Consider the following 17,679-nt stretch of genomic DNA (forward strand, 5'->3'; position numbering starts at 1 on the left):
ACGAATTCTATCCGGAAAAAACAGGTCAAACAGGACTACCTTTTTCAGATGTTCCGTTACTCAGGGAAATTTTTCGCCGGAGCGACCCAGGAAGTCGTGTTTCATTTACTTCCCAACAGGATTATCAGGAAAATTTTTGTGAATGGTAAACAATCCAAGTGACATGACATAGTGTTATTACCGACCGATCATTACACGGTTAACTCAGTCATACAACTGCGTTAGCTCACCCTGATCAATGGGTCGTTCTGTTCTTGGAATTGTTGTTGGTGGCGGAGGTGTTGTTGGGACTGTAAAATAAATGAATAAATAAATAAATATAAAACCGAGAAAACAAACAATAGTTTTAAAGGTATACGTTGTTAAGTACTAAAATAACAGCATTTCCTCTGAATGTATTAATAACGGATCATTGACGTTTTTACCTTGACACACCCCACACGTCTTGGCACAGTAATGTTCCATTGAGCTTGCAATCAGAGGATCAGTGCATCTGTTCTTGATAGCATCACAATAGGAAACGCGGTCAATACATTCTAAACAAATAAAAGGTGGCACATTTTTGGTAGTTAATTGAGTCTTTAATCACCTGACTCAAACGCGCCTCGCCCTTGCGCCTTACCTTTTGGACAGAGATCACAACTCTTTTTGCAGTTGTCCTTGACCCAGTCTACGTAGTCAGGATGTTCACAGTAAGGCTTGTAAATTTCACAGTAAGCATAAGTATCCACGCAAGGAGCTACAAATGAGAAGAGATTTCATTGTTAATAAAGCCGGACAGGAGCTCATAAGCTGGAGTGAGCAACTTCCATGTACCCGTGTCACGACGTTTTCACAGACCAGTTTTACTTTTAGAACGATTTTGGCCCAAATCTTAAATATCTTCAAAGTCCGCAAACACCACAGTCGGCAAAACTGACTTTATGATTCCTAGATTTAACAAGATAACTTTTGGTAAACATTCTATAAAATATCTTGGTCCGTATCTTTGGCATAAATTACCAATAGCCTTAAGAACGTTAACTGAAATTGATAAATTTAAAAGAAAAATTAGAAAAAATAAAACCTAGCTATGTTAACCACGCTGTACTGCCGTATATCTGCAGGCTCAAACGAACTCTAATGACCCCAAAAGCATCAGGCCAGTTTAAATAAACGCCGCGAGTTTTTAAATTACTGTTTGTATTGTTCTTGGATCTTACAAGGCCGGCTAGTTAATTGCATTTGAAGAAAATGCCAGTTTGTTAACTCAGGTGATATTGCTTATGCCGAGCCGAGGGACTTTTAATCTTCAAATCTCAGTTCCTCTGGTTACTTCTCAAGGGATTTTATCAGGAGTACACTAACCTGATCGCTTGTGGAGTCTTGTGCCGTGCTCATTAAAGAGCTTTAAGATATCTGAAGAATACAAAGAAGAATCTTAGTTGCGAACGAACTTCTTTTGGACATTTTTTTTTATCTCTGGGTTTAGATTTAAGATCTACTCTCTAAGAAGGACTAAGAAAAATAAAATAAAATAAATAACGATTTGCAGGCAGCACATCCACATAGTGGTTCTTCGTCTACTTGATTCCTGGTCGAATTGGAATTTGGAAATACTGGTTTTTGAGGAGAGGGGAAAACCGGAGTACCTGGAGAAAAACCTCTCGGAGCAAGAGCAACAAAAGACCACTAATGGCCTCCAATCAGTACCAGGTAACTAAATGCGATATGCAGTCAGATACCTGAAAATTGGCAGCAATCTAGGGTGAAAGAGGATGCAATGAACGGGTTCTTTATTTCCGATATTGAAGCCGCTACATATTTTTTTTTTTTTTCACTGATCGAAAACGTACGAATGGCTTTACCCGCTCAGGGTCACAGAGTCGTTCAGAAGTAAACTAAAATGTATTTCTTTTAGTTGTTGATTACATTGTTTAGTTCAGTTCCCATTGGGATCATTAAATCCTTTAAAAACCACTCCTTGTGAATTTCACACCACTTGACCCCGACCAGTTTACTCCTCGGGCTGCTTTTTTCGTTTTCTTGTAAGGAGTTATAGGTTTTACCTACGTTTAATTTGTACTTGTATTTTCGCATCGCTGTGTTAAAATGATTTGACTCTGTTTTAGTTTGTTAATTTTTTTTTTCAGCATATCTTGTCAGCATTTATGATCTTCCCTTAATCTAGCCTTTCTTAGTGCTCTTTATTTCTATTTTATAATACATTCCTTGTTTTTGCTGTAACTATCACTGTTGTAATAAACTCGATTGCTGGCGGCTCTCTCCATTTATCAGTCTGTTGATTTGTCTCTTTATACTTATAACAGAAACATTTTCTGAGCGTAGAGATAGAGAATAAAACTAAATTTTTTCCAGCCATCCACACTCCATACGAAGACAAAGACTGAATACACGCAAGAAAGGGCGCTCTTTAAATGACTTCGTTGCAAGAATTTTTACAAGATCCTTTTTCTGATCTCTAATCAATAAAGACGCCTGCTTCTTCGACATAGCATACTTATCAGAACCATCAAGTATTAACCGTCATATGTAAAACATACCTTTGATTTCATGTTTCGGTTGTTGGTTATATTTTCCTTGGACCACTTGACTCCAGGAAAAGAGTAAAACCCCAGCTAAGAAAGTCACAAATAACATGTTAAACAAATGAATTTTGGCTCAGTAAATTTGCAACATTCACGAAGACCAGGGAATACATCCAGTTATTGCACGTAAGCCAGTTTTAATATCGTCTTACTCAGTGCAGGCGACAGCTATGTAAATAGCAAAGCTCCCCATACAATAAGTTGGTAGCAACTGCAAATTAAGGCAATTCAAACATTCCGAATGAACTGTCATTCACCGATTCAAGTAACATAACTTTCAAGAAATTTATGGTTTGGCTAATGTTAGTTTTTTGCTATTTACAAATGGGTTTTGGTTATTTTAGTTCAAGTACTTGGTTTTAGAAGATTTCAGCTGTTGTTATGTTTTCACAGTGTTGCTTGTAGACTCTGTTGCTCAATTCTGGGGCTAAATAGAGACCTTCCGTGCTAGCAAGAAACCGCATTTCTTTGCAAAATATATTATTTAACAATTTAAAATGTTTTCCTTAAATCCGTTTGAAAAGATACAACCCAGAAATTGTTCCCCAACTGTCTTTTTCATGGAAGAAAAAACTTGAAAGAATGCAGATTATCCTATCACTCAACTAAAAATGTTTACTAAATGTTTCAAGCAAGTAAATGTGTTGCTGTAAAGAATACACTAAAGCTGAAACCAATCACATTCAATGTTCTTGATAAATTTAATACCGAACGATCAGTTTTTATTTACCATCCAACCACACTGCCAAGGTCAATTAACAGTTTTTTGAAAAAGCTGGATCATCAGTTTAGTTTAAAATTAAAGTTCAATTTGAAAGGTTTCAGGTTGGTTTTGGGGTCGGTAGATGCACTAAAGAAAATAAAATTGATCTCAATACACTATAAAACCCCTCCCGAGGGAGTAAAATGTAAAACGCTAATATTACCAGTAAAAAACATTTTAGTTTCTAGGTCTTAGGATGAGCTTTAAATCTCTTTGGATGACATTTATAGCATTTTTCCTTCATACTCTTAGACCATCACAGTCCTTTTTTTCTTCGTTTCGTAGCCTATTCTGATCCTTGGTCGAACGCGTCAGGATTTCTTTGACTTAAACAAGGGTCAATAACTGAAGGAGCCAGTTTATGAAAACAAATGTGGACTTGCTTACAGTAAGAAGTTTTTGTCTAAGGTTTTGAAGTTTTTTCTAAGGTTATTGAAAACGTGGTAGCGTTGCGTTTGACGATTATTTGTGTGATGATGATCTCAATGAAAGTCATAGTTGTGACATAGTGCTTCTACGTGTTCAAAATGATATACTGAATCGATCGATAATGAACAATGCTTCGTTCTCTCGCTGCTGGACCTATCAGCCGCCTTCGACACTGTCGATTAAAAGGTCTTGTTATACAGACTGCGATCCAGGTTTGGTATAAAAGGAAAAGCGCTTGCGTGACTTCAGTACGGATCGTTCCCAGTTCAGTTCAGATTGATTTACTTCTTCAGTTCGTACGCTCAGATTTGGTGTACCCCAGGAATCCGTGTTGGGGCGTTCATATCTCTTATACACGACCCCACTGGGTGACCTAATACGATGGCATGATATGGAATTCCATCTATATGCTGATGATACTCAACTGTACACTTAACCTTCAGTTGTGATGATAGCGTTGATCTTACCACTGTACAATTTCCCGGATTGAGAGCTGCCTTGTCGATATCACTAACTGGATGACTACTAACAAACTGAAACTAAATACTGACAAAACGGAACTTCTCATTCTCTATTCTAGGTTGAGACTACCCCCGCGGCTTCCTTCTACTTGGGAAATGATATCATCAAGCCTACAAATAAGGCGCGTAATATCGGTGTCATTTTCGATAATACCCTAACGATATCTTTTCATATCAACAAAATAGTTAAAGGGGCATTCTACCATCTCAGAAATATAGCTAAGATTCGTAAGTATATCAATGTTAATTACAAACACTGATCATGGAGTTCTTGGGCACGCATTCATAAATTTTAAGCTGGATTTCTACATCTCCCTTTTACATCGTCTTCCCAAGAATGAGTTTAACAAACTGCAAAAAAGTGTCCAAAACGCTGAAGCGTGTGTGATCGCTTGCTTACGTAAGTTTGATCATATTAGACGCGATACTCTAAAGGAGCTGCACTGGCTACCAGTGGAGTAAAGAATAATCTTTAAGATTAATCTTATATGTTTTAAGATGCTCAACAATTAGCTCCTGGTTATTTGGTAGACCTACTCTATGTTTTTGAACCTACGAGGTGCCTTCGCTAATCTTCAGACAAGTGATGTCTTGTTATTAAACCCTATAACTCAAAGACATACGGTTTAAGGGCTTTTACAGTCTTGCATTGCCCCCATACACTGGAACGATCTGCCTATTGATATTAGATCGATCGATGATGTAAATAAATTTAAATCTATTTAAGCGAGTTTAAGAAGTTTCTTAGGTTTTAATTTTGCATTTTTGTGACCATGTAAGGATTATATGTAAATGATTCTAGGATTTTAATTTTTTATCCGGACATTTTCAAAGCATCGTAAAGCGCTTAGCATTGAAAAGTATAGGCGTTATATAAATATTTTATTATTATTTATTATTAGCTAAATGCGTTAACATCTTTGTCAACAATTTGTCTAGCTGTCGTTACACATCCTGTACAGTAAGTTATTAACATTACATGTTTTAAAATCATTTTTTCTGTGTCTTGAATTTTCTATATAAGTATTAAATTTGGCATACTTAAACTGCGCGAGGATTTATATTCGCGCGTCTCAATTTCGCGAATTTTTCAACAATTGGGCGAAATTAACTATCCATAAGGTGCATTTAAACCTTGTAACGCCCTGGTTTTTTACGATGAATGTTAGGTTGCGTCAGCCATACTTTCAAGATTGTTTCGGAATCTTCTACTCGCTATCAATAACATTGACGGCCGGTTTAGGGAAACCCTCTCATATATTTCAAATGAATGACAGTTTCATCACCTAGGCGTGGAATCAACACAAATTTTGCATGACTTTTGTTGGGGCAAACAAAGGATACGTGAAATCTGATGAAAGGCGAGATTTTCTCCATCCAGCATGCTTTTGCCGCCCCAATAGTTTGGCCCGTTTCAGATTTCCCTTTTTCCTTAATTATGACGTCATCAGACACGTGACTACAGTTATTAACGTAAACCAAAAGAAACATTTCTTTTACTATACTTGATCTCTTTTATCTTTTGGGATGGTGAAAATTAACATATGTTAAAAGTTCTATAACTTAGCAGTTTTGTAGTCTCTCAAATTAGCTGCTTTAGAGTTATTTTACTTGAAAATGATTATAAATAACTATATGTACATATGCAATCTATGAATTTCCGGTGGGCAGCATGTAACTTAGGCTCTGTCCACACTACTTTATGAATGGTTTACGTTGTTATCGAAAACGCATCGATCTAATCGTGTCCACACTACCGTTCATGATGCGTTTTCGACCGTCCACACTAAAACGTTCGAAAACGATAGAATTGCACGTTGTGACGTAAGTTGAACTCTGTGCGCATGCTCACACTAAAACGCGTTTTCAAATCGATGCGTTTTCGATATAAACGCGCTCAGCGTACTAGTGTGGACGGAATGCCTAAACGGATCGAAGCGTATGCCTTTTCAAACGAAAACGCGTTAGTGTGGGCAGAACCTTAGTCAATAGCTGTACCATTTGATATATATGAACGTGTTCAACTTATGAACGCAAAAGTACAGCGTTTGAAACAGTGGCTGACCAATGATAAGAACAAGGATAACCAACATCGCCTGAAAAGGATCCTGAATAATCCTGTTTACAAAGCTCGGTAACGTGGAGGTTTGATGAGTTCTTTTAGCAAAATAGTACACAGTAATAATTAAGACGTACAATAAAGTAAACAAATAGCTATAAACAAAATGCAAGAGTCTGATTGGGGTAAAACTTAATATAGCATCAGCGAGAAGAAAAACTGTGAGAGAAAGATACGTGGCGAGCACTTTCGCCTTGATATGATCCTCAAGAATAACATAGCATACGGTCACAACAAGAATACTGTTGCCAGCAATGCTTTGTAGGAGCCATAATGTTTTATGATAATAGGATAGCCTGTCTTCTTGCAATTCGACTGCATGGCCCTCCTCCCATGGCCAAAGAAATTCTTCATCACTTTCCGTTATTCTATCTTCTGCCCAGTATATCTTTTCGTACTGTTTAACGTGTTTTGTTTCTTCAATTTCTCTCTTCTTTCTCCTGTTTTCTCTCCATGTTTCTATTTGGCTGTGAAAAAGAAGCCCTGTGTTGAGAATAAAGTGCAAGCAGGCCGAGGATATACTCCAGTTATCGAACTGCAGAAGCCAGCGATAGCTGGGATTATTGAGGATGCTTTCCGCTGCAAAGATCACACAGCAAGAGGCTATTACCAGACGATACAAAATAAACAGTGTTGGAGTAAACCACTGAAAAATAACAAAGAAAGGAAAAATTGAGTGTTAGTCTATCGAAATAAAACTGATCCGGCCGTTAAAAATCGCTACAGAAATACCAGCGCGCTTCTTGTGTGAGCCGGTTCGCAGGCTAGGTGATTCATTAGCGCATTGAGAACTGAACAAGGAATTCAGGTGATACAAAAGCCGTAATAATCGAGGACAGTCAGTGAAAGATTCTAGTTCATTCAAGAACGAGCACTGAAGTGCACTTCTTAATTATTAGTTAGCAATTATTGAAGGAGGCTAACCATGACGTACAGAATTATAAAGATCGAGGAGAATATTATGGCCGAGATTAGCATAATTCTTCACATCGTACGAAAGCCGAGTTCAATAATTTTTTTATTATTCATTCAAAATATTTCTAAAGAGTTCATTCTTAACAAGCCTACCTCTTCGCAGACTTTCTTCTTTAAACCTTTGGCCTTTTTCTAGGCACTATTTCAGGATATAAACATATGTTTTTCTTGCAGATGCTCCTCAAAAGTAGATAACATAAATCGAGCAATATGTTTTGCGTATTCTTGCATTTTTTCCGTTCAGTAAGAGTTTTAGTCATTATGTATAAGCAGGTGAAAAAGACGAAAACGCGAACCACTAGTCTGAAGGAATTTAGGTATTTACTTTTTTCCCATAGTTTTATCAGTTAGATGTTTACTATTACCAACAGTTTGTGTTTTCATGTTAATATGTTTTTTTTATCTGTGATGTTGTAGATGTCACATACTAGTCTTTAGGCTATTCTAAAATCCGAAGTTAAATTAAATTATGTCTGTATGTATCTTAAATAACAGCCTCCAGTATTTCGAGGTGGTTATACTTTAAAGTCGCTTTAGGTCTGTTCTGCGAAGTATCACATAAAAGACAAAAACTCAACGGCTTGTTCGTGAAAATGAGCACAGGAAGTTCTCCGTCTCAATCCATGTAAAGAAAGAACAGAAATATGCATCTATGTCATGGCTGATAGATTTTGCTCTCTAAATCAAAGCACTTGTAATGTTGGGATTGAACGCCATTCTTGTTCAAAAAAACAGTTTTCCTTTAATTTACTGTTTACTGTTGGAGGGTAAAATCACACAATGTTACGGCCTAACTATGAAACTTGGACAAGAACCAATGGCCATCATTAACCACCCGTTAGAAGGTAGCATACTTTGTACCAAGTAAATCCGCATCCATAATCCCTAAGTCGGCTAAAAACGTACAGTTTTTCAAGGTTATAAAGTTAATTTTCAGTTGCTTTGCAATGAAATACTGACCCAGAATCAAATTTTCATCCCGTTGCGGGGAAGTTTTCATGACCGTCACATAGATCAGTTTCGCTTGAAATGCTTTATCCCGATTTTTAAAATTCTTTCAAAGTACCTACCGGGGACTCTGAAAACAACTCAGGGCGTGGAAACCTTAACAAAAAGCTGTTTAGTTGACACTCTTCGTTGAAAACAGCTTCAAACCACTTCTTAGTGTCGTCCATGTTGTAGCAGAATCTGCGCGTACTTAGTTTTACAAGAATTCCTTAAGTTATGCGTTAAGCCTGCTCTGTTTTTGCATATTGCATTGGGGATTGTTTAAAGGATACTTGGCGGTCAATAGCAAATGGAAACGCTTCACTGAATCTTAGACAAAGAGAGAGGAAAAAAGGAAAGACTCAAAAGAGAACAGGGTTAGAAGTATAAATTCTTAAAATGGTGTGCGGTTTGTTCAGTCTGAGACTGACCAAGAAGTTAATGGGTATCCTGTCTTTCTCTACGTGTTGGCAGTAAAAAGCTAACAACTTACTTTAAAGTCCTTTCAAATTCTGATGAGCTTGAATGAGCATTCAATTAACATTGTTTTGCTTTTTTGCTCCCGCCCAAATTTGAGTTATGCAGATTACATTAAGAAAATGCTTCGTTCCTCACATTGACTTGGGCACTACTGAGAAACCTGATGTGATTATGGGTCGATGTTGTCAAGCGTTTGGCGAAGAATGTAGCATAAGAAATCTAGGAACAAGTTTTCATGACTCGAGAGCATTTACTGACTCGCCTGTAAGTATGAAAAATCATAGCGCAAGATAATCACGGTCAATCTTAGGAGGTGATTGGAGCAGGGTTTTTACGCACCACGTTCAACTTTCATTAACAGCTGTGACTCCCTATAAGCAAAATTAGCTTTTCTCGTTTCCTTCTGTCGAATCTTATCAATACTAACAAGTTTGTGCTAAGTTTGTCAAGAACTGAACTCACATCATAGAAGGAGAGGATTAAGAGGAAAGCGCGCAACGTTACTAATTTAGATAAATGTTTAATCGTTTAATAAATCAGCTCGCTTCAGGTGAACCGTTAATGTTGTTAGATCTTCTTGTACGTTTGTCAGAGGTTCTTGAGCATTATGCCAACGCGGGAGCGACAATGACTTATGTTTTTGGAATGTTGATAAACTTTGAGTAAAGAATGTGTTTTTGTGGGAATAAATTTTGGTCGGAGAGTTAAAGGATTTGCATAAATAATAATAATTAAGGCACGAACTTTAAACTGTTTTCGAGAAGCATAGTGCACGAGTTTCCGAAATGATAAATTTGCCTTTCCTTAAATAGTTTGAAGGTGTTGAAACTGTTTAATCTAAGTGAATATCGTCGCGGAGAAATGAGCGGTAATGATTCCTTTCAATATTAAGCACGCTTGGCTGATCCCACGGAATTGCAGTCATGATGTCGACTAATCCTTACCTTTAACTATGGTAGAAAAAATCATGATTTATACTTCTGCTAAAGAGCAAGCAATGGAAAAGATTCTAAGAGTTAGTTTTATCATATATCTGCCACTGAACATTCGTGAGTGTTACAAGCTTCCTTCCTTCCGGAAAGGTCGAAACGCAGACAGGAAAAAGTAGAAAACTAAAAATAACGTTGAATTAAGTCAGATTCGTTCTTTCTGTATATGAACAGAAACGAGGCGGTTTAGTCATTGGCATAACGGCCACCCACTTTAGAGTTCATACGAATTAGAATGCAGGTTATTGGAAGCAGTCTAGCAAATTTTCATGAGTAGTGTGCCTGCCTCACCAGCCTCATCATACAGTTTTTCCTTTCTTTCAGCGCGTTATGTTACAAATATGGCGTCAAACTTCTTCTTTTTTAGAAAAACAAATAAATAAATATGGGAAAATTTAATAACTGTTTCTTTATAATGAAACCACAGCTTCCAAGACCACTGTTTGCTGTGATCCGGTTCCTGTACGCTGCCCTAGCTGTGGCTGACCTGGTGTGGATTGGACTGGACCATCCAAGAGGAGAGTGGATCATTCACTTCGGCAACTGGAGCCGGGTGGTAACAGCTCTGTACTTCTTGCTTGGTTCAATCACTGCCTTCCAGCGCTCCTGCTGTGGATCTAAAGCAAGCGACCAGTATAACCGCATTGACGACGACAACAATCAGGAATACTCATTCCTTGATCCCTCAGGGTCCAGTTCTTGTGCTTTGAGACCGGGAGAAAAGGACGTCAGTATTACGACCAGAACAAACCGCCTATCTTGGCATCATGAAGTGTTATGGGTCCTGCACACTCTCGCTTCAAACAGCTCCTTCGCTTGCCTGATCGCCTATTTCACTTTCTTTTTCAAAGAGCGCTATACCTTCATTGGGGTGTTGGACTTTCCTCGCCACGTTCTCTATCTGATTCTGATGATCTTCGATACCTTGTCCAGTCACATTCCCGTAAGGCTGTGGCACCTCATGTACGCTTACATATTCGGTGCCAGCTACGTCGTTTTCACGATAATCTTCATTTTAACTGAAATCAAGGTCAACTTAGGTCTTGATCCTGCGGTGTACCCGTCGCTGGAGATTGGTGACCAGCCTCTGATCTATACAGCCTATCTATCAATATTTTTGATCGCTGGATTTCCTTTGGCACAAATATTATTCTTTCTCATCTATAAATTCAGAGCTAACCTTGGATCAAGCTGAAGTGCTGCTGTATTATTTAATATAATCCACGGGTATCTTACAAATACCAAGACATCTCTGACCAGTTGACAACTGATAATCAGGAATATAATGAATTTGAGAAGTCTGGGCTTTACAAGAAAGCCAGATTTTAATAAATAACCACAACTGTAAATACACTGCTGGTCAAAGCATATTCATTCGATGCCATGGTGTTTCCCATGTCTGTTTTCCAGATTTTTGGCCTGATTTTAGGCTTCCAAAAATGCTCCACAAGCTCGTTAACAAGATGTATAAATAATAAAAAAAGGTTACAGTGGTCAAAGTTTCTTTCTTTTTTCTTCCTCGACACCTATCATACCACAGATGGAAAAGCATACTGAGTGGAGCCTCCACTTTCACGAGAGCGAAGAACTCTACAATGTATCCTTAAAATAGCTGGTCTGTTAAAACACCGTGGCACAGGGTTGGTGGTATCATGGTAGCTCCCCGGACTCCCCCCCCCACGAGGGGGGGGGGTTAACTCCTATATCAAAGAAACGGGGGTTCTTGTCGGAAATTTTGAATTAAATCCATTCTGGTGACCAGTCTGGGTGTGGTTTCAGGGTTTCTTTAACCTGCGATCAGACGTTTTCTTTTTTGTTTTCCTTTTTTTTTTCAAGGGCGGACGAGGCGAGAGGAAAAAAAATCCCGTGAGAGACATAAAGGGATAATAGGGAGAGGGCATGATCTCAGGCTAAGGTTTCTTAGACCCCTAAAAGAGACCATACTAACGCAGGCAACGAATTGGGACGCCAGTTAAGAGCTATGGTGATTGAAAAATTGAAAGAAAGATGATGGTGGAATTGAAATCTGTCTTCGACAAGGCTGTGACGGCGTTGGGTTAGGGTTTTATTCCTATTGCTTTTTAGCATATTTCATCATGATGGCCGGTCACGTTTGAGAGAGTTCTTTCGTCTTTCGGAAGTGATCTGGCTCCAGTTATTCAAAAGGGGGATAACAGTATCCAGTGGAAAAATCTCAATCCTTTGGATAACGCAATTGGTTTTCGTAATAGTTATCCGATGGAAAGTGATTTATCCAGCGCTATCCAACTTTTGAACAGTCGGGGCCAGATGGGCGGCTGGGGAATCTTCTAAAGAAGGAACTTGCACCCCTCCACTCTAAATTAGAAAACATGCTAACAACTTTTAACGACGATAAAAAAACTTCCGTTTTTTCTTTCGGACAAGTACGAAAATCTCCTATCTCAAATCCAGCAATCTAATGAAAAACTTACACAGCGGAAAATAGAGTTGAGCAAGATAATCTTGCAAGTAAATACTAAAATCAAGAAAAAGTAAAAAAAAAAAAAACGGGCTTAAGTATTTATTTCAAACAATTATGTACGCTGGGTCAAGTTTCCGTCTCGAAGGTCGGTTACTGCTACCCCAGGCACACAATACAACAGAAAGAAAATTTACAACAACATCAAGAAAATTAAGTTACTTTGTGGTTTTATTATTCACTATTTACTAAATGTACTTTTTCCCTAAATCTCATTGATAATGAGTCAAAGTTAATTATTTCTTACTTCGTGAATAAACCCACATATACAGGTTACCGCTACTTTATAATTCACAAAAATGATGCGCAAAAGAAAAAATATTGAACAACAATTGTACAAAGACACTGAAAACAGTTTTGCTATGAAGAATCTTCACTTAAAACTCTAAACTTTTTTATTCTTTGTTGGTACAATTTTTCTACACGAAAAAAATTTAAGAGAAATGCAACATTTTCTTATTTAACTATTTACCAAATAAAATGAAAATAATTCTGTGCAACAACGGTCTCAGGTAGACTTCATTGTACAGTCCAATAATTATCAACTGCAAAAATATGCCTGTTATTTTGTGTCAACGCAAAGTATTAACCACTATTCATTTACCAAGACAGTGTTACAAATTACATGTACAGAATCTCTTCATGCATAAAACAAAAATCAAGAAAGGTTTTCTTGATGTTAACGATACGAGTTCAATTACATGTACATGTACCACTTAAAGATGGAACAAAATGAATGGCACATTCGCATGACAGTCTATAAATATCGTTAACCCTGATCTCAGAAATACAGTAAGTCGGTGTCATTTCGCAGTTTACAATATAAAAACTCTATGTTTCTGTGTAGAAAGATCACTTTGACAATTCATTTGAGAGCCAGTCCAGTCCTTCATACAAGCCAGTTCCTTGGGTAGCGCATGAGGCTTGAACATACCACTAAAGGTGTAAGAAAAAAGTTAAACAAATGAGTTTAATTTTTTCTTCTTTTCCCTCTCACCATTCCTGACTGTTTAAGCAGTAGAGAAGTTTTTGACAAATAAATACTAAGAATAAGGTTTTGAAATAAAACTCCAAGGAAAAGTAGAATAACATATTTAATAATACTCTCGCCTGTTCAAGGCTCTGAGATAATCTGGTCCGTGAAATTGAGAGAGCATGAACACAAAAATAAAACGGTCGCCACTGCCCCCTTTTCCCAGATCACGCACTCATATTATGCTATCTGACAGCCTGGAACTGCACACAAAAGTGCTTTTTTCTGTAAAATACATGTTTATAGCAAACAGCAAATAGTAGAGCCAAAGGGTGTAATCACATAACCACTAATTTGACTTGTCCTAATTTCAGTCTGAAGAGAGGCTTATTCATAAGATGATATTCGTTTTCTGTTGCAGCTGGATTGATGGTGGCAATTCTCTCTGATGTGATAGATAAGGTGGTACTAGGAGAAGTTCTCACCTTTCTGTTTCTTAAGGAATGAAGTCCCAGTTTGTCTGTTATTTCACTGCAGCTGAAGGCATTTGGCAAATCGCTTTTGTTTGCAAACACCAGTAAAAGTGACTCCTGTAGTTCCTCTTCTTGAAGCTGTTAATAAAAGATTTTAATGGCAATAATTTAAAATCTCCATGACTGCATAATAGTTAATGAATTATGAAAGCACAACAATAAGAAAAGCAGCACAGTAATTTAATAAAGAGAGGCAAAGAAAAATCTACACAACTTGTGTATTTCTCCAGCTTGATGGACTGTTCACAGCCCCTCTATTTTTTTTTTCTGTAAGATTGTCGAGAATGAGTGCAACAGGTCGCCATCTCGACCAGGTCAAGCTTGAAGATGACAATCTCATCTACTTAGGGGGCAGGGGACACTAGAAACCTGACACCTGCCCCCTCGGTACATATGAAAACAGTTAAAAATGGCTGTCCATGACGGTGAGTGCTTGATCTCAATTATCTTATGGAAAAATAGGGAACTTGAACAATCTACATTGTACCAGATTGACATTATTTTTAGGGTATGGAAGGCTGATGAAAAGCCAACCTTGAGGTTGCATTGCCTCACAGGATAAATTAAATAAAGGATAAAGAAGTCACCAATAATGTTATAGGTTCATTAATTCGTGGTTTGGTGCATTGATTTGAGCACTTTTTGCAGCTGTTAACGTCATAAGTAGGTTTCAAAACTGTGGCCAAAAGAAGCTTAACATTAAGTTGACAACTTAAAAGAAAGCATTATTGCTGGTCTTACCATTTTGCTCAGTTCATCTTTAGCTTCCTCTATTCTTTCTCTGTCATTGCTGTCTACAACAAATATTAAGCCCTGAAAAGGTAGAACAAAAATTAGAATAAAATATGAAATTAGACAGTCCTAGAGAAAGTGAAATACCAGCCATGTGCTAGCAAGTTGACCAACAAGTAACTTTTGAAGCGGGACACAGAAGCATATAGGAGCATTTTATGCATGGGTAAGGGCACTACATGTTAGTAATGACTTCCAACATGGAATTAACCTAAAGCAGCAACATCCCTTGTGACATTTAATGACAAAATGTGACAAGTGAAAACAACACATCATTACTGCTGAAAGATAACAATTTATTCTAAGTACAATAAGCCATTGTTGGGATATCACTACTAGTGATCTACAATGTATCTTAACAGCAAAGGGTTTTGATGTCCTACACTGCACCTGTTTCTAGCACAATTGTCAGATACCCTGTGAGAGTTTAACCACAAAACAGCAGAGTGTCACAAATTGGCACGTTATACACTGTACCTGTGTGTTTGTAAAGTAGTGTCTCCATAGAGGCCTGATTTTGTCTTGCCCACCAACATCCCACACAGTGAAGGAAATATTTTTGTATTCTACTGTCTCCACATTGAATCCTGTTGAAAACAATATCAATTTAAAGATTTGCTTTCTTTCCCTGTTCAACTTTATCAAAATAATCGATGTCAATTATTTCCCCTTTTCCCTTCATTGGGAGCAAAGTTTTCCTTCTATTAATCTCACACTGTGGATAACAGGTTTACATGTACCTCTTCTAGGAATACAACTTCATTCCCAAGGTCAATCTGCTTCAATGGGGATGAAATAAAGACAACCTACTATGACAAGGTTTCTACGAACATGTGTATCATTGTCCGCTATAAATTTAGGGTCCTTTGACACACCATAACTAGGAGATTTGTCCAACATAAGTGTTCGGTGTTCCTGTAGGGCACTCAGTTTTCTTATTTCTAAAGTATCACTTTTGTGCAGAAGGACTTCTGCTAGTTCATGTAATGCGCCGATCGATTCGAAACTTCAACGTCTCCCTGGGGCAACCCCTGAACTTTTTAGAAGCCTGTTCAAATTCTTATCATCATGAGCCTGTCATTTTGAGATCAGTGGGAAGGATGTGCCAAAGAAATTTAAAACTTTCAAGTAAAACCCCCTCATTTTGTTCACATGCAAATTTTTTTGGCAGAAGGTCTTGTAGTAATGTGTTCTTTCAGTTAACATAATAATAATTTTAAAGTAACTGGCACTTACATGTAAACATGTACTTGCATGTTTTAAAATGACATTAAATGATTTGAAAAGTCTGTCAGAACTTACCAATTGTAGGAATAGTAGTAACTATCTCTCCCAGTTTTAGCTTGTATAAAATAGTTGTTTTACCAGCTGCATCAAGGCCAACTGTAGTATGAACAAATCAAATCAATGGGATTTATAATTAGTACAGACTCAAACACAATTATATACCCTGTTTAGGACAGACATACATGAAATTATATACCCTGTTTAAAACAGAGAGGACAAAAACCATACCCTGTCCAGTGGCAAATCCCCGTATAGGCCATAAAAGCTAGTGCAACCCCTTTTTCTATGCCAGCAGATACCGTAAAAAAGTAGCCTGTGCTCACAGAGTACAACTTGGAACTTCAGTATAACAAGCCCCTAATATAAAGAAGTCCTCGATATAATTAACGATAATTCCTCAAGCCTGAATGGGCTATTGACTCAGAGGCCATGAGGGCGAGAGAAATAATAATTGTTTTTGTAAAATCTAACTAGTTGGTCAAAAATATTGAGACAAAACAATTTTTTCTAGCAAAACATGATTCAGCCTCCATTGTTTTGGTTTTCAAAGCCGGCGCTTTTCGCTACTAGTGGGATATAACATATAGTTTGGTAGTAGCTCAACCAATCAGAATGCCGCATTGATAATAGACCACTAGTTAGATTTTACTAACAAACAATATTCTCTGCCCCAGTTATAATAAAATGTATGGAAAAGAACCTCGATATAACGAAACCCTGTTTATGCGAACGTATTTGGCTGGTCCCTTAGCCCTTCATCATCAAATTGAAGTTCCACCGTAGCTAAAAGGTGAACCAGGAATCACATGTGTGAAACACTGGGTAAAATTGATGACAGGGTGGCTCTTTTCCATTTTTAACATGGATGAGGTACACTAAAATTCACTAAAGAGATGTAAATTTTAAGAATATCTCTAGGTTTTATGTTTTGTTTAATGACAGCAGGCTGGTAAAAAATCACTGAAGGTGACATTGTAATTAAGCTTACTGGCCTCTATCATACTGACAAATAACCCAAAGGAACACGTTACTCTGTTTGAATGTTGTATGGTCTTAGTTATTTTAAAGGTAAATTATACATAAAAGGCTAGGCTATAAAGAGTAAATGTATAAAACAAGAAAATAAATACTAAACCTCGAACAACAGAGAAACGCGTCTTAAATTAAGAGGAAAATACTGTTCAAAAGACCGGCGTAAATATGACTGACGTATAATAACTCGAACGATGATCGATCGGGGCAAAGAATTCAGCATTTCTTACCCATTAATATCCTCATTGCTTTCTTTCCGAAAAGCCGAGCAAATACGGATGAAAGAGTGAGCCCCATGTTGCTATATAGAGGTTAAAGTGAGCGTAATTCCACGTCAAAATCTTCTTTATTTTCGCGTGGATGGATCACCGACAACGAGAACTCAGCCACGTCAAGACTTCTCGTGCGCTTGCGTAATTCTTTTCATTTCCGCCCTGACCCAGGGCCTCTGGGCCTCTGGACTGTGGAATGTTGAGATGGGATGTGTGAAAAGTAAGAGAGAATGTATGGGAGCAGAAGCATATGGCATTATGCTTCTGATGGGAGTTAATGGCCTCAAGGGAAAAGACATAGTTAAGGTGCAAAACCATGACAAAAAGTGTATAGGATCAAGCTTGCTCATCGTCGGATAAAAAAACGAATCGCGATCAGTCAAAATTTTAAATCTCGTTTCCTACTTGAGCCCGCGATTACAACAACAAATTTAAAATA

General features: G+C 37.6%; 4 protein-coding genes across 4 annotated transcripts in view; 1 reads left to right on the plus strand and 3 right to left on the minus strand.

The window, feature by feature from the left end:
* LOC140936018 (cationic trypsin-3-like) overlaps nucleotides 1–2,718 on the minus strand; it is a 6,867-nt gene extending 4,149 nt beyond the window's left edge. Inside the window, exons 1-5 of the mRNA XM_073385600.1 lie at nucleotides 2,544–2,718; nucleotides 1,348–1,398; nucleotides 623–739; nucleotides 426–536; nucleotides 231–290 (exon numbers count right to left, since the gene is read on the minus strand). Coding sequence (XP_073241701.1) covers nucleotides 231–290; nucleotides 426–536; nucleotides 623–739; nucleotides 1,348–1,398; nucleotides 2,544–2,640 — 436 coding nt within the window. The 5' untranslated portion in view covers nucleotides 2,641–2,718. The remainder of the gene's footprint in view (nucleotides 1–230; nucleotides 291–425; nucleotides 537–622; nucleotides 740–1,347; nucleotides 1,399–2,543) is intronic.
* Nucleotides 2,719–6,233: 3,515 nt separating this feature from the next.
* On the minus strand, nucleotides 6,234–8,589 carry LOC140936020 (uncharacterized). Its single transcript, XM_073385601.1, has 2 exons — nucleotides 8,466–8,589; nucleotides 6,234–7,066 (listed from the first exon to the last, which is right to left on the minus strand). Exons 1-2 carry the CDS (start codon nucleotides 8,568–8,570, stop codon nucleotides 6,287–6,289), a joined length of 885 nt encoding a protein of 294 aa, XP_073241702.1. The 5' UTR covers nucleotides 8,571–8,589; the 3' UTR covers nucleotides 6,234–6,286.
* Nucleotides 8,590–8,813: 224 nt separating this feature from the next.
* LOC140936021 (uncharacterized) lies at nucleotides 8,814–11,231 on the plus strand. Its single transcript, XM_073385602.1, has 2 exons — nucleotides 8,814–9,126; nucleotides 10,279–11,231. Exons 1-2 carry the CDS (start codon nucleotides 8,962–8,964, stop codon nucleotides 11,044–11,046), a joined length of 933 nt encoding a protein of 310 aa, XP_073241703.1. The 5' UTR covers nucleotides 8,814–8,961; the 3' UTR covers nucleotides 11,047–11,231.
* Nucleotides 11,232–12,504: 1,273 nt separating this feature from the next.
* Nucleotides 12,505–17,375, minus strand: LOC140933922 (ADP-ribosylation factor 4). The gene is made up of 6 exons (XM_073383593.1): nucleotides 17,199–17,375; nucleotides 15,952–16,032; nucleotides 15,127–15,236; nucleotides 14,599–14,670; nucleotides 13,810–13,935; nucleotides 12,505–13,287 (listed from the first exon to the last, which is right to left on the minus strand). The coding sequence occupies exons 1-6, from the start codon at nucleotides 17,263–17,265 to the stop codon at nucleotides 13,204–13,206; spliced, it is 540 nt and encodes a 179-aa protein (XP_073239694.1). The 5' UTR covers nucleotides 17,266–17,375; the 3' UTR covers nucleotides 12,505–13,203.
* Between the last annotated feature and the right edge of the window lie 304 nt (nucleotides 17,376–17,679).

This window comes from Porites lutea, chromosome 4 (assembly GCF_958299795.1).
Source record: "Porites lutea chromosome 4, jaPorLute2.1, whole genome shotgun sequence".
Taxonomy (NCBI): Eukaryota; Metazoa; Cnidaria; class Anthozoa; order Scleractinia; family Poritidae; genus Porites; species Porites lutea.

Excerpts from the sequence above, each read along its gene's own strand:
- LOC140936020 (XM_073385601.1), bottom strand. The coding sequence starts at position 8,570 with ATGGACGACACTAAGAAGTGGTTTGAAGCTGTTTTCAACGAAGAGTGT. Across the intron at positions 7,067-8,465 it reads AGTTGTTTTCAGAGTCCCCG|TGGTTTACTCCAACACTGTT; the intron begins GTAGGTACTTTG and ends GTTATTTTTCAG.
- LOC140936021 (XM_073385602.1), top strand. The coding sequence starts at position 8,962 with ATGCAGATTACATTAAGAAAATGCTTCGTTCCTCACATTGACTTGGGC. Across the intron at positions 9,127-10,278 it reads GAGCATTTACTGACTCGCCT|CTTCCAAGACCACTGTTTGC; the intron begins GTAAGTATGAAA and ends ATGAAACCACAG.
- LOC140933922 (XM_073383593.1), bottom strand. The coding sequence starts at position 17,265 with ATGGGGCTCACTCTTTCATCCGTATTTGCTCGGCTTTTCGGAAAGAAA. Across the intron at positions 15,237-15,951 it reads TACTACTATTCCTACAATTG|GATTCAATGTGGAGACAGTA; the intron begins GTAAGTTCTGAC and ends TGTTTTCAACAG. Across the intron at positions 14,671-15,126 it reads ACTACTTTACAAACACACAG|GGCTTAATATTTGTTGTAGA; the intron begins GTACAGTGTATA and ends CTACCTTTTCAG.